General features: G+C 39.9%; 1 protein-coding gene across 7 annotated transcripts in view; it reads right to left on the reverse strand.

Moving 5' to 3' along the window:
* Positions 1-15,340, reverse strand: part of CSNK1A1 (casein kinase 1 alpha 1) — a 49,376-nt gene extending 34,036 nt beyond the window's left edge. For 2 of the 7 annotated variants that reach the window (XR_009502428.1, XM_059917461.1), the window contains exons 1-2: positions 14,688-15,340; positions 13,962-14,068 (exon numbers count right to left, since the gene is read on the reverse strand). Coding sequence is in view for 5 of the 7 variants with exons in the window: in XM_059917461.1 (XP_059773444.1) it covers positions 13,962-14,068; positions 14,688-14,810 (230 nt within the window). In the remaining 2 variants the exon portion in view is untranslated. The remainder of the gene's footprint in view (positions 1-13,961; positions 14,069-14,687) is intronic. The other 5 variants (XR_009502429.1, XM_059917463.1, XM_059917465.1 and 2 more) reach the window with 3 other exon arrangements.
* Between the last annotated feature and the right edge of the window lie 747 nt (positions 15,341-16,087).

The following is a 16,087-nucleotide window of genomic DNA, read 5'->3' on the forward strand; positions in this document are numbered from 1 at the left end:
TAGCTCAAATTCCCCCTTTAGGTTGCTACTGCTAACAGTTCCAGCCACCCTACTCTCTTTTGTCTGAATTCCTTTTAATGTTCCTATACATTAATATTTATGTGCGGGCTTCCCTGGTGGCGCAGTGGTTGAGAATCTGCCTGCTAATGCAGGGGACACGGGTTCGAGCCCTGGTCTGGGAAGATCCCACATGCCACGGAGCAGCTGGGCCCGTGAGCCACAACTACTGAGCCTGCGCGTCTGGAGCCTGTGCCCCGCGACGGGAGGGGCCGCGATAGTGAGAGGCCCGCGCACCGCGATGAAGAGCGGTCCCCGCACCGCGATGAAGAGTGGCCCCCACTTGCCTCAACTAGAGAAAGCCCTCGCATGAACCGAAGACCCAACACAGCCAAAAAATAAAATAAAATTAAATAAATAAATAAAGTAGCTATAAAAAAGAAAAGTGCTTTAAAAAAAAAAAAAAAATTTATGTGCACCATCCTTAACAGTAGAATTTTGCCTTTCATAATATTATAAAAACTATAGATAGCTCTTCTTCCCATCCTTCAACAGCACCCAAATTACCATGGGCCAAAAAAAAATCACCTACAGGCAATTCTTGTTTATCTTTTCCTGTATCTTTCTTCTTGCTTCTCATTGTAATCATGCCATGTTGCCTTCTTTTCCCTTTTTGTTTTGTTTCTGGCGTGAGTGTGTTGGGGTTAACAATTCATTTAAAACAGTTAAGAAAGGCACTTCCTACTCCCCCTCTCCTCCTAAATTACCAAACTTAAACAGCAGGTGACCCTCAACCACAACACAAACCCTCAATTCTCAATTTAAATTCCTGAGTCTCAAAAGTCACCAATCCTCCTAGTACTGCATTCAATAGTTGATTACTTCTGAAAAGTGGAAGCATCTATGAACTTGAGTCTTAAGACACTGTAACCCTTTAACCTAGAATTGTTAGTACTTATTAAGCTCCATTTTATTAATGGCATTCATCATGAAAACAGAACTAGGATGCACAGCTTTGACTACATTTTGATTCATGTAACTCTTCAGCGCTTCTGAAGAAGAACTAGACACAGGACTAAAATGTGGGTCACCTCCTGATTTTCTATTAACTCTTGGTATACAAGATTGCTGTGTAACTCTCATTCTCCTTCTCTGCCCATATTTGCTCCTTAGATTTGTGGCCTTCGTTTTACTTTGAATACCTAGGTACCTAAAATTTAATGAACTAAACTTTTCTCTTGCCATCAAAAATTTAAGACCATCAACCTATTTCCTCCTCTTGCAATTTCATTTAAAACACAATTCATATTTTATAAGGTCAGTAACACAAAATTTTTATTCATAATGCTTTGGATTTACAACTTGTAGAAATACCTTTGAAATGGTTTGGGATCCAGAGCATTTTCACTAGAGAAAGACACTCATTGCTGCTATTTGGCTACTGCAGGGAACTGGAAAATCAGGTTTAATAAAGAAAACAGACACTAAGTTTTCTGGTGAATTAAGCAACTAGAACCAGAAACACAAATACCGATTAGACCTATTTCTCCATACTAAAAACTGATTTAGACGTTAAGTAAGAAAAGAACCACCGTTTTAGCTGTGGGTATGGTGAGCAGAGTAATAATTCTGATAATGTGATGATTTCAAGAAATTTTAGATATTAATTCTATCTTTTACTTCACTGAACCTTTCCCAGAACTTTCCTAGGTCTTCCAAACCTTTTTTAATTGGCTTAATTTCCCCACCCTTACAATCTCACACCCCTGGGGAGGGCATTGATAAGCATGGAAGTAATTTAAAATTGAACAAGACTAGAAAGGGAAAAGAAAATAAATACTGGAAATCCACCAACTGAGAGACCAATCCTGCATCAAAGGTATTTAGCTACAATAACCAAGAACTTGCCCAAACAAGTTGTGTGTGGGTGGGTGGGAGGTGCTAGTTCTACACCAAGTGTTCTGAATCTTTTTTGTTGTCATGGATCCCCCACCCTTGGTAGTCTAATGAGGCCTATTGATCCCTTCTCAGAGTATTTTAAATGCATAAAATAAAATACATTGCATTATAAAGAAAACCAATTTTAGAGAAATTCAGTTACCATAAAATTACTTCAAAATCAATCTTGATATAGTAATATACATGCTCTTTATTAAAGCATTAAATAAGATTTAGAGGCAGGTCTAACTAGTACTATAATTTTGGATATAAAGACTATTTTGAGTTACGTGCAACAATAATGTGATATGAAAATACCTGTGATTTCTATTGGTGACAAAGCCATAGGTACTGCCAGAACTAGTGGGGAATTGTTGCCTACGTTTATAAAAGAAAAACTAGGTTCAGTTAGAGGTACATGAAAATAAAGATGGAATTTTTTTCCTATCCAATTCACTGACCTCGTGGAGGATAAATCCCTGAACCAAGTTAAGAACCCTGCTCTAAACAGATTTTTAAGGTAAACAGACTGCAGAATAAGATCTAAAACTTGGGCATCATCTGTGTTTCACTCAGCAATAATAATGTCAACTAAGATAATTTGTTTTCCTTCTTCATCCTAACCCTCCTAACTGCTACTACTAATCCTTTGCTCACAATATCATCCCTAAGATCTTTGAATTATGCTGTAGGACTTCCACATTTCTCAGTCTCCTTGTTCCTTGCCCTCTGCCTTAAAAGATGCATAAATGTTCCTTAACCTGCAAATTTTAAAAACACAAACAAAAAAATGTGCTTTGATACTTAGTACTATCTACTACTAAAGCTCCTATTAATTTACCCTTTCAATATTTATGGTGGCTAACAAGACAAAACCCAGTAATTCTTGCTCTCATAGCTTACAGCACAGTCTGTGAAGGCAAATAAATAACACATATGATGAAAGAGAAACTGATGGTGAGAAGGTACAAATTATGGGAACCCAATAGATCTTTCAGAGGGAGGCATTAGGAAAAGCTTCTCGATGAAGAAGTATGTTGATTCTTGAAGCATAAACAGAAGACGGCCAGGTAAAGAGGTGTGTGGGGGTTAGGAGTACGCATTAAGCTTGTTATTCACAGGAAACTGAAAGTAGCCAGCATAGTTGGTTCACAGTAAGACAAGATCATCCGATTTTCTTGTTCACAGTTAACTTGTTGAAAATCTAGTTTCTACCTGCCATCTTACTCTCACTTTTTGTTCTTGGTTCCCAGTATAATGGTTATCATTCTCATCATACTACCCAAAATTATACTTCAAAGATCACAAATGGTCCTTGCTGTCACTGCTCTCTCTAGCCTTGGTCATAGTAGTACTGGAAGACAGTATGTGGAGAACTGGAACCTCCAGGGGAATACAAGTATTAAAATATACTATTCCACTGGGAAATGGGACAATATATCTGTAGTTTTCACAATACCAATTATAAAGGGTTGATCAAATCTTTTCTTTTTATTTATTTATTTTTGGCTGTATTGAGTCTTCGTTGCTGTGCATGGGCTTTCTCTAGTTGTGGTGAGCAGGGGCTACTCTTCATTGCGGTGCGCAGACTTCTCATTGCGGTGGCTTCTCTTGTCGTGGAGCATGGGATCTAGGCGCGCAGGCTCCAGCAGTTGTGGCTTGCGGGCTCTAGAGCGCAGGCTCAGTAGTTGTGGCACACGGGCTTAGTTGCTCCGCGGCATGTGGGATCTTCCCGGACCAGGGCTCGAACCCGTGTCCCCTGCATTGGCAGGCGGATTCTCAACCACTGCACCACCTGGGAAGCCCCAAATCTTTTCTAATAGGCAAATATATAAAATAGATTAGTAGCTACCTAGGCCTGGGGGGATATGGAGAGTGACTGCTAATGTGTTCAAGGTTTCTTTTTTTTGGGGGGGATGAACATTTTAAAATTGGATTATGGTGATGGTTGCACAACTGTACATATAGCAAAAACCACTGAATTGCACACTTTAAGTAGATGATGCTTACATAGATAAAGTATCTCAATAAAACTGTCAATCTTTTACCAAAATCTGCTCCTCCAGTCTCTGTTTCAACACTTATTAAGGACCTACTATGTGTGTGATACTGCCGATAAGGATGCCATAAGCATCACAAGGTCTAAAAGAACAGGTAAGTGACAAGTACAATATAAAAGCGACAATAAAGTAAATATAAAACACAGAGGAGCGAGCTCTTCAGAAGATAAAAGGGAAGGCTTCTTAGAAAAGTTAGTATCTGAGCTAAACTTTGAAAAATGCCTGTTACCTCTTTACAGTCTCCTACTTTCAGTCACTCCTCTACAGTTTCATGGTGTCGTTTCTCTGCTATGAAAACCAATGCCCCTCCCTAATTACACACCAAAAAAGCAAAGTTTCATATATATATGAGGAACTCCAAAAATCTAATCTCTGCCTATCCTTTAATTCTATATCCTTATTCCCTCACCAGACTGCCCTCAGGCCATATCACTGAGTCAACAGTGACTTACTAAGCATGATTGTATACTGAGCTCTATTCCAGCCAAAGCCCAAAGCCTTAAAGTCTCATTCCTTTTCTCTCTCTGGAATATATATTACCTCCTCCTAAAAACTGACTTCCTTTAACTGCAACACCTCATTATCCCAACTCTCCTCTTGCCTTGATTAACTCTGAATTTCTACCACAGGGTTCAGTCCTCACTTCTCAATTTCCTTTCTCCACTATCACGTCTATTCTGATCTTGCTCAGATCTAACACCAGTCCTAATTCCCTGGCCTAGGATTAGGTCTGTATTTTCTGCTAACTTAATTATACAAGAGCTAAACTTGGGATACCCTGCGCCTTAAACTCAACATGTCCAAAGCTATAACCATACACCCGACTTTTAAAGTGGTTAGGACTCCGCACTCCCAATGCAGGGAGCATGGGTTTGATCCCTGGTTGGGGAATTAAGATCCCGCAATGCCGCATGAGGCAGCCAAAACAAAACTGGGCCCCCTTTTCCTTCTTCCTAATTTAAATCTCAAATTCTCAAGGCTAAAATGACTTACCTCCACTCCTTAAGAAGAGAAATATGAGAAAACAGACATTAAAATGTTAGAGCAAGGGACTTCCCTGGTGGCACAGTGGTTAAGAATCCACCTTCCAATGCAGGGGACGCGGGTTCGATTCGTGGTAGGGGAACTAAGATCCCACGTGCCGAGGAGCAACTAAGCCTGCGTGCTGCAACTACTGTGCCCACACACCGCAACGAAGACCCAGTGCAGCAAAAATAAATAAATAAATAAATACCTTAAAAAAATGTTAGAGCAAGAAAGTAACAGAAATCAAAATATCTCTTAGTATACTTCAGAGACCAAAAGGTTTCCTGTAGGGTACTTTCTGCACTATAGGAATCACCTGTATTAAGACAGTTTTACATACAAAGATTTAAGAGAACAAATAATTTTGGCTGGATGAAACATTCCCCCCACCACATTCTACAGTAATTAATTTGCTTAGCAAATCCTTCTTAAGTAGATTCCAGGTTAAAAAAATTTTAACTCAAATTTCTCTGCATTAGCAAATGAACACAAAAGAAAACAAACAATTCCAAAGTCTGATATAATCTTTTAAAACTAGAACAGAAGAAAGAACACAGTCTGGGCTTGAAATGTTAATGCAAGATATAGGAAAGGGGAAAAATGGAAGAGGCAAGGCAAGCTATTATAAAGGAACGATCTAATCTGAAAGAAAAAAAGCAATGAATGAACACATGAATATCTATTCATAAATTTAAATTCTATGTAAACCTGAACTAATAATATAGAACTATGCAATATATACTTATAAAAATAAGCCCTTCAGTGACTAGACAATTAAAAAGTGGCCCAGTAAACCAGAAGTTGCATTTGAAAATGGGAAGCTGGTTGAACTCACAGTATATGCAATATAGTGCAAAGAATAGTGAACCAGCAGCCAAAAAAAACAGGTTCTAGTTCTGGCTTTGCCATTTTCTTGCCTGCATAAGCCATTTTTGCTCGCTGATAAACCTTTAAAAAAAAAAAAAATTTATTTATTTATTTGGCTGCACCAGGAATTATTTGTGGCACACGGCATCTTAGTTGCTGAGTGCAGGATCTTTAGTTGTGGCGTGCTTTAGTTGCGGGGTGCAGGATCTTTTAGTTGCGGCACGTGGGATCTAGTTCCCTGACCAGGGATCCAACCTGGACCGTCTGCATTGGGAGCGCAGAGTCTTAGGCACTGGACCACCAGGGAAGTTCCATTGATAAACATTCTTAATATAACTTATTATACCTATCAAGAGATATAATAGCAATTATGAGATTGTAAAAGCACTACACAAACAAAAGGATTACTTTCATTACAAAAAGCAGTTGCCCAACAATTATGAGATGACAACAACCAAGACAACAGCATCTCCTACAACAGTCAGAGCCCTCTCAGTAAAATAATCACTAACTACCCCCAACTGCTCAATACAATGGAGTGTCAAAACCTCAACACAGTATTTCCCAAAGCGTGGTTCTGTGGTCTTTAGCAGAAATTATCTGAGGTTACTTGCTAAAAATACAGACTCTTGGGGCCCATTCCAGTACTGGTCAAACAAATCTGGGGGTGAGGCAGTAAACCCTACATTTTAAACAAGCTCTGTAGGTAATTATTATGCATGGTTGATGTTTGAGAAATGCTGACTAAGCAGGATTCACAAGGAGACACAATGGGGTCCCTGCTGACCTCTCCAATCAAGGCAACCTCTGCATGGTTCAGAATGCTGTTTGGGGCTCAAACTCATGTTATCCCTTTGATGTTAAGGGAAGGTTCATGTCCTCACAGGAGATTTAGACATCTTTGCTCCTAATTTTCAGCAGGAGACAAACTCACAATTATATACATGTCAGGTACATGGTAGATGCTCAAAAAGAACGTAAGCCTCACAAAATTTTTGTCTGTTCACTGAAATGTGCCCAGTATCTGAAACTGCCCACCCAGTATGTAGTAGGCACTAAAATATATGTATTTGTTGACTGAATGAAAAATGTTTGCTTATTCTCTAGAAGGTACTGTACAGGTACTGTAAAGTTCACTGACACTCTCCAACAACAGAGCTTTAATTTTTAGAGAAAAACCCAACATCACTCCCTTCCTTAAGAAATATACAAAGTATTAATATTATGGGTCCAAAAATGAGAACACTAGGATTTCAATGAGTGAAGCTTAGTGGTAACAATAATTTCAATCAAGTGAGAAGAGCCAAAAGCAAAACAAGCTAACGTGAATACATAGTGAATAGGGTAGTAAAGGAATGGAAGAGGAAAAGAATGGTATTTACATAAAGGTATAAAATCCAGTCTTTTAAGAATTTCATTATAGTGTTACCAAGGACAGTGTATTAGACACTTCTAATACAACTGAAAGACTTGGAAAATTTGGAACTTAAAACAAAATTTACAAAAACTTCATGCTACTACTTTCCAACAAGGCAGCTTTAAATCAGATCTCACACTCCCCTTGCCATAAAAGCCACCTTAAGGACAGAATAATCTGGCAGTGTAAGAAGTGTAACAGATAAGTACTCAGAGCAGCCTCCAGACAACCTGAAATATAGGACAGCCTCAATTTCAGGTTAATTTGCAAACCTTGCCATTGCACACTTAAAGATGGCACAAACGAAACATATGATGTGTACTATGTATGCTTAGTCACTGTCACCATCTTGTTTCCCTTTAATAAAAAAAACTTCTGTACAAAAACTGCAAGTCAGAACCAAAAGAAATTCCAAAAGGCCAATTCACCACTGATAAATACTTATGCTGACAAATGTCCACATTAGCAAGCCTTTACTGTGAAATTAATAGACACCAGCATTTTGATATGGTAGTATCTTTATATCAGGATTCAAAGCTAAATCAACTAGTACAGCCATATTTCCATTTGTAAATTGCATACCGCCTAGTGAGTTCAGCTGAGTTCACTTAAGAAATACTAAAAGTGGGAATTCCCTGGTGATCAGTGGTTAGGATTCTGCGGTTCCACTGCTGGGGGCCTGGGTTCAATCCCTGATTGGGGAACTAAGATCCCAGAAGCCGCATGACGCAGCCAAAAAAAAAAAAAAAGAAATACTAAAAGTCATATACCCCCAAATCAAATAAATCAAAATATCTGAGGTTAGAAGCCAGGTGTCAATATTTTTTTTTAAGTTTTCTAAGTGATTCCAATGTGCAGCAAAGTTTGGGAACCACTGAAAGAGGCAGTAAGATCTATTCAAATAACACATCAGCTGTGTGACTTTAGGCAAATTAACCATTTTGACTCACACTTTATATAAAACCTCAACTTACAGGATTGTTGTAATGATTAAATGAGACCATGTGCAATGCCTGGATATTGGTTGATTCTTTTTTTCTTGCTCATAGATGGAAAAAAGAATGTTTAGCCACACTAAATTCAACCAACTACCCACTTATTTCAAAGTACATTATCAATGTTATGAATAAAAGGCAACTAAAACAAAATATCATTGCAGAGAATGGAAGATGTACCTTTTATTCTACTGATCCCATCAATTTATATAATGCATTAAAAAAACTCTTAAGACCGAGTTGGTCTTACAAAAATCCCTTTTATAAAGCAAAGTTGACATGCATGACAGAATTCATCCTAGGTTCAAATCTAGATGACATCACAGACAGAACCCTAAGTATTGACTCTCAATATAATGCCCTTTCCTTTTCCCTTTTTATTAAGGATCAGAATGTACTGTCCAACTAAACGTTTTTCTACCGCACTTCCAAAGTCTCCATTAAACAACATACCCCACTGACGACTCTCAGACAAGGAAAAGGAAGTATTTTAGCTATTCAAAGGAGGAAAATAGGGTAAAGATCTCAGTTGCCACTGAGAATCACCACCCCAACCTGGTCACTTTATTAGGTTAGTATACTTCATGGTGAAACATATTACTAACTTGTAGTCTTACACAAAGACAAATCAACATCAAATCCAGAAAAATGTTACTACAATTCAAAAGAGCAATTAAAAAATAAATATATAAAACCTATGTTGTCACAAAACATAGCCTACCAAGGATTAGCAGTATTAAAAAAAAAAAAAAAATCAAATATTCTTCATCTCATTAGGGAGCGTGGGTTACATCAGTGTATGCATTTGTCAAAACTGATTCAATGGCACATTGATCTATATACACTTCATTGTATGAAAATTACATCTCATTAAAAAAAATTCCATTAAGACACGGATAAGTACATGTTATGTGATTACTAGTTATTAACAATTTTCAAGAGCCACCTGAGATTGTATTGGAAATACAAACAGTAACAAAAAAGCATCATTTAGACTAGTTACTCATTTATATTATGAAAGCTATTAAGGTACTCATTTAGCCTCAGAAAAACTTGTTAAAACTCAAAGGCTGATTTTAAGAATAAAATGGAGTAAACCAAAAGGTTAGATTTATATAACATTTGTTTCAAACTCTAGTTTTCTCTTGTATAGACTTCTTGACATTAAAGTTTCTTACTAAACAGGACAGATCATGAGAAACCATCACTAAATCATACCTTAGGTACAGATTAAATGTACTCGGAAACAAAATAATCTAGCTCTAAAATCGATTAAAGCCAAGGTAGTAAAATCCATGGACTATACAAGGGTTTACAAGTATTTACTCCACTTTAAGAGACAAATTAATAATGTCCACAAAAGTTCTCATCCAGCAATCCATGGATTCAAAAGGGAGAATAAGAATCATAAGGATCTAATTAAATAATAATACAAACAATAGGTTACTTACATTTATCAGTTTTTCTGTATGAGACCAAACGCCATACAGTGAAGGAGGCAAAATATGGCTCTGCAGCATCAAATGAAAAGGTGTGGGTTATGTGAGCAGATATGATTTGACCTTGACATAAAGGTGAAAATGGCTCACAGGAAAATTGGAAGTTAGGAGATTTCTAGTAACCCCTCTGAGACTCAACAGTCTAATTTATATATCATGAAGTGTTGGGCTATTATCTCTCAGGTTTCATCCAGCTCCAAATGCTATCTAAGCATCATTACATTATTCCATTACTAGAAATCCAGCATAAGCCAATATAAGTACCTTTAGTATACCACGGATTCAGTTACTGTATGAATCCTGTGATCTGTAATTTATCTCTCTAATAAAGACATACCCAGTGTAGACATCATCTTTGTTCTCTGATAAGAGTATTAGAACTTATTTACAGGATATATGCTCAGTGCCAAAAAGCTAAGATTAAAATTTAAGCTGCTTTTATCACTGGACAGTAAGGATAAACTAGTACTTTATAAATATCTCCTAGAATATCTGACATTCAAAGAAGGCAAAAAAAAAAAAAAAAAGTGGTTAAAGAAACAAGACAACTGGGACCTCCCCAGTGGTGCAATGGATAAGACTCCATGCTCCCAATGCAGGGGTGCCTAGGTTCAATCCCTGGTCAGGGAACTAGATCCCACATGCATGCCGCAACTAAGAGTTCACATGCCACAAGTAAGGAGCCCACGTGCTGCAACTAAGACCCGGTGCAACCAAATAAATATTAAAAAACAACAACAACAAAAAACAAGACAACCAAAATTATCCTATGCCCCCTCCCATCTTCTTTATCATGTTTCCCTATAAAAGTATATCCCATTAATTTACTTTCTCCTAACTGGTAACCTATGGTTTACCTGATACAGGTAGCATTTTTAAGGTCCTGAGTGGTATCTCACTACTAAAATATCATTCAAAGGTAAGATCTAGACAAAACACCAAACTGTGATGAAATGCTTTCTAGCTACCATCATCTGAAAATAAATCTTAAAATTCAGAGCTGAAAGTTCTGAGATCAACTAGGCCAGTGACTTATTTAAGTAGGGAAACTTGTTCAAACAAAACCCTACCCAAAAGCTCAGCATGCAAAACTAGAAAATTACCAACCTGGCAAAACCCTCTTTTGATTTCAAAAATGAGAAAACTGATATGCCTAAAGAGGTTAAGGGACTGACAAACCCCAGATCACTCAGTCAATACCACATGGCAGATTTAGAGCCTGGCTATAACATAACTGCTTCTTTAGAGAACAATTTAATCCAGTTCAAAGTGGCACAAAGAAAGGGAGGGCTGTAACAGAAACACAGTAATTTAAAATGAGCTCCCAGAGGTCAATTCACAAGGCCCAAGGACTTTCAGTTTCTTAAAAATATCAAGAGACTGAATGCCATCCTCTCATTCTTGCTCCTTACACTCACTGGATGCTATGCTTCCGCACAATAGATCCCTTAGTAAGGTTCTTACATACTAAGGACTTGATAAGGCAGGTATGCTATATAGGCCAGGTAATTTTCAGCCCTTGTTTTAGAATATCTCATAGTATCTTTAAGAAAATTGCAGGGTGTGGGGTGGATTGGGGGAGGAGGGAGATATTAGTGTGGTATAAATGCAGCAAACCTAAAAATTTTAAATTAATGTCAACATTTCTAAAACAATGGGTAACAGAAGAGACTGCCCTTTTAATCTAGCTAAGCTGAACAATTTAATTCAATATTTCCCAAGTAAATATTTATTAAGTGTATACTATATATAGCTGATGTGGAAATAGTGGGGAACAAACAGCAAAGGGGAAGATGTTGCCACCCAAAATAAAGAAAGCTTATGTAAGTCCTTCTTATCTTTCCCACTTCAGTGGACAAACAGTTCTCTCACACTTCACTTTAAAACCAATGATCCACTTTTTGTTTCTATGTACCTGGACTCTACCACTCCTAAAACAAATTTACTCTTTCCTCACCCTCATCCAATTACTACATTCTGCCTTAGAGACTACTCCCAGAAGCCACACTTTACTCTTGGATGCCCTCCCCAACCAGTTCACCAAGCTTTCTTCCTTAGAGCCAGATCCTGAAATCCCATCTCCTCTCCCAGGAAGTCAGGTTAACCTCTTTAGCTCCATCCAGTTTATAACTACCACAACACCCTCTGCACTCAACCTCTCAGAATTTTGCTCACAAGTCAATTTCATTTACTGATGTGTGTAATCAGTATATTGACTATTGCCCTTGTTGGTCTGTATCAGTGTTGTCCTTAAATAAAAGCTACCAAATAAAAGTGCATGTATTTAATTTGGGTTTAGCACTGAAAATGCCAGATGCTTACTGCTTTTTTGAAAATGATTTCAAATACATTAAATTCAACCTGATTTGTGAAATTTATAAAACCTCCCAACACAGATGAATCTCAAAAGCATTACGTTAAGTTAGAGAAGCCAGACACAAATGACCTCATACTGTATGATTGCATTTACATGTAATTCTAGGAAAAACTAGTGATGGAAAGCAAATCAGCGAGGGCCAGGGTGGAGAGATGAAAGTAAATGCAAAGGGAAAGGAATTTAAAAATTTTAGGCGAATGCAATTGATATTTCTTATTTTGTGAAGAAAAAAAGCTAGATATTTTAATCAAGGTCTTCATTTTTCCACAATAACAAATTTATTTTCCTACACAGCAGGGTTTTGTTTTTTTTTTAAAGGGATGAGAACCATTAAAAATCTCAAATCTGGATTATCTCTGATTTCACATTAATCTTTACCTCATAAGATAAACTTGAAATTTTCTTCCTAATAATTTATTTTGACTTTGAACCAATAGAAAATCATATCATTCAATTTCTCCATTAAAAATGTCTATCAGCATTGAAAATTTTTTAAGGATAGTGTCACTCCGGTTGTTTCCACATCAGAATTAATGTATATAACCCAGTCATTAATTCAAGATTTGAGGAGTAAAAGCTGGGATAGTAAAAGAGGCTACAGTAAATACCATTCCAGTTAATTCTCAACTACCTCCGGATCTTTTTGCAAATGTTATTTTTGAGTAATTGTTGGAAAATGGCTGAGTCTTAAACTATATTTTAGTCTCTATTCTGGGAAGAGGCTCTTTAATCTCAAAAATCAAACTATTCTAAAATCCTTTAAAGTTAACCATTTAAAAGAACCCAGTGTCTTCATCTGGTCATCTTTTATCCTGATTACTATTTGCCCTCACCAATATCACATCTCCAAAAAAAAGCCACAATTTCCCAGATGTGAGGAGTTACTGACCAAGTAACTCAACAGGTTAAAGTTACTTGTCAAACTGTGGTTACACTATTAAGTTTTCTTTTAATACAACTGAGTCAATTTCAACATAGCGCTGTTCAAACTGCCTTTGCCATTTCCCACAAAATTTAGTACACAGACTGAAATGTAGCAAACATTACCATTCTTTACAGACTTAATTAACACTTCTGGAAAGACTATGAAAGATTTTGCAGAGTAAATTTAATTTCACATCGCATCTGCTGCAGAGATCAGACTGTCATTATGGCATCTCCTTCCCTGAACCCCACCACTGTCTGCAGCTTTATTCTTGGCTTTCCAAAGGTTTAATCAACTCAGGGCTGCTAAACAGGGAATCAAGGAAGCATAACTTATGAACTCAAGCAGAGAAAAGGGCAGGAATATGTGGTTGAGTCACGTCGTTCCGCCATTTTCTAAGCGGAGGAGGAAGACATGTTGGAACAAAAACACAACAAAAGAGCAGCCATTTCCCAAGCCAGCTCCAATAGCAACCCGAACTGGCCCAGCCCGGTGACTTCGGCACCCTCAAATCCACTTCACCGGACAAACCCAAGAACATGTGAGGTGCAGACGAAAAGAAAGCAGCAGGCAACCCTTCCGCGTTGGGATCAAAGATGAGCCGCATACTTTAACCGCAAACGAAAGCCTCGGGAAGAATGACGGAAGCTTTGCAGCAGAGTGTTACAAACTGAAATTCTAAACTTAAGTTGGCAAACTAAAATTTACTCTGTGATTGTGGTGACTTACGCTTCACAGGAAACCCAGGTAACTCAAATACCAAGAGCCGGATTCAGCTGGCCCTATCACCTGCCTCGTACACATCTTCCCCGTTCCCATACTTCCCTCGGAGGATCGCCTATTTGCTTAAGGATTCTTACCGTATGTGGGGGATGCCAACCCCACCTTGAAGAATCTTATAGAGTTTGCTCTCGTACAGCAACTGGGGATGCCTGGCCTTCTGAGATTCTAGCTTCACTGCCACTTCCTGCAGGGGAAAGAGGGGATGATGGCATCAACATCCTTACGGATTCAATGTCATTTGGGAGAAAAGAGGGAAACACGAGCAAAACTCCAACTCTCGACTAGAAGGTGGAAGTGAGAGGCTGGGAAAAGAAGGCTCTCTTTGTAATTATAAAACGAGGCAACCAGCCTCAAAGGCCTCTTCAGGGGGTAGTGACGAAAGCGGCACGTCCTCTAAAGTGCAGAAAAACGAGTCATCCAGAAAACGTAATGAGAGGTTATGAAGAAACCAGGCGATCGGATGCTGTCCTAATGGGAACAAGAACCCCGGCAGAATTAAAAATATAGGTAGAAAAACATGGGGATCACAGAAATAGGATTTTGCCGTTCTCACCTTAAACGACGGTTTTAAAAGTTCGATTAAGGTGCATTTTTAACAAGCTGGGAAACTTCCTAGTACACCCAACCTTTATCTTGGGTTCTTCCCTTTTAGGGACAGAAAGCGGGGGAGGTTCCTAAGGCAGGAAAACTGGCTCCCTCTGGACTTCCCAGTGCGTGCTTGCGGTGGGAAAAGGCCCGAACAGTTCGCGGGAGGGGGGGAGGGCAGGCGCAGCGTAGTCGTGAACCCCACCCCAGGTGATTACCTCGCCGTTGGTGATGTTGATCGCCAGATAAATGTCACCGAAGGAGCCAGACCCGATCTTCCGTACCAGTTTATATTTCCCTCCGACAATGAATTCGGCCTTGGAGCCGCTGCTGCTCGCCATCCTGAGAGACGAAGATGGAGGCTGGGGCTAAGCCCCGACACCTCTAAGGGGAGAACGGGAGACCTCTAGGGCTCGTCCACGGAGCAAGGCTCCGGAGGGAGGCAGGAAGCAGAAAACGCTGGCTCTTTTCTTGGCGTTACAGGGCCCAGAGTCGGCCAAGGGGAACCTAATCACCGCTGCTGTCAGGTTTCTTTTTGCCAGGCCGCAGATTGTTGAGGGGGTTCTCACGGTAACCAGGCTGGGCCACTTGCTTCTGGCGGCCGCCGCTGCCTCACTTTCGCGGCGACGTCGCGGTCTGGAAAAGGAGGGCGGTGAGTTAGGGCGGCGATACCGCTGCCACCACTGCCGCCGGCTCCCGCCCCGGGGGTACCCCTGTCACTCCGCCGACGCCGCCATCTTGTTACCCCGGCTCCAGCCAACACAAAATGCCCCCAGCGCTCGGGAGCCGCTTCTTCACGGCGCAGAGCACTGTGGGAAAAGGATTGCGGGCGCTAGTCCCGGAGGGTCGACAGCGAGAAGGGAGGGCGGAACCGGATCCGTGAGAGTCACGGCCCACGCTCCGAGCGTCACCCCGTCACCGCCCAACTGCGCACGCGTACTGCAACCCCGCTGACTGCGCAAGCGTGCCGTGGCGCCTCCTCATCCCCGCCCAGGGCTCCTTTCCACTTCCGGTCGTTGGCTGTTCACTGCTAACTACCTGTGTGTTAGTCACCTCAGACCCGCCTGGTTTCTGAAAGGCTACGCGGCCCCAGGTCTCGAGACCAAGTTAGGGAGGAGTCACCTTCATTTTTCGTGGAAGATGGATACGTCAGGGCTTGGGAGTTGGGTATTGACCTTTGCTCTTTGTTTGAGGTGGTTTTTAACCTTTTGATCTTTACGGGGGCTACTCCCTCAACCGGCCCATTCCAGCTCAATTTCTCTTTTGAAAGAGGCTATCGCCTCTAGTGGAGAGAAAGAGAAAAGCAGCCCTGTGCGGGCTGGGTTTGTTCAGGGCTCCCTGTTTTAGCAGTCTAGTTGATGAGTCTTATTAGAATTCTGCGCTTTACGGAGTGTTGGATTCCCTGTTTTTACAGGAGGGGAAAAAGAGGGAAAGCAGGAATTAACCCTGCCGCTCTGTGTCTTTGTGTTGTTTACCCGCTGATGATATTTGATTCCCAAAGGAAGAAAAAAACCATATTCGAGTAATGTTAATGGCCAATATATGTGAATAGAAAATAAGATTACTGCCGTGAAAAAACTGCCCATATGAAAGTTATCCTCTTCGCCCCCGCCCCCCG

This window comes from Balaenoptera ricei, chromosome 3 (genome assembly GCF_028023285.1).
Source record: "Balaenoptera ricei isolate mBalRic1 chromosome 3, mBalRic1.hap2, whole genome shotgun sequence".
NCBI lineage: Eukaryota > Metazoa > Chordata > Mammalia > Artiodactyla > Balaenopteridae > Balaenoptera > Balaenoptera ricei.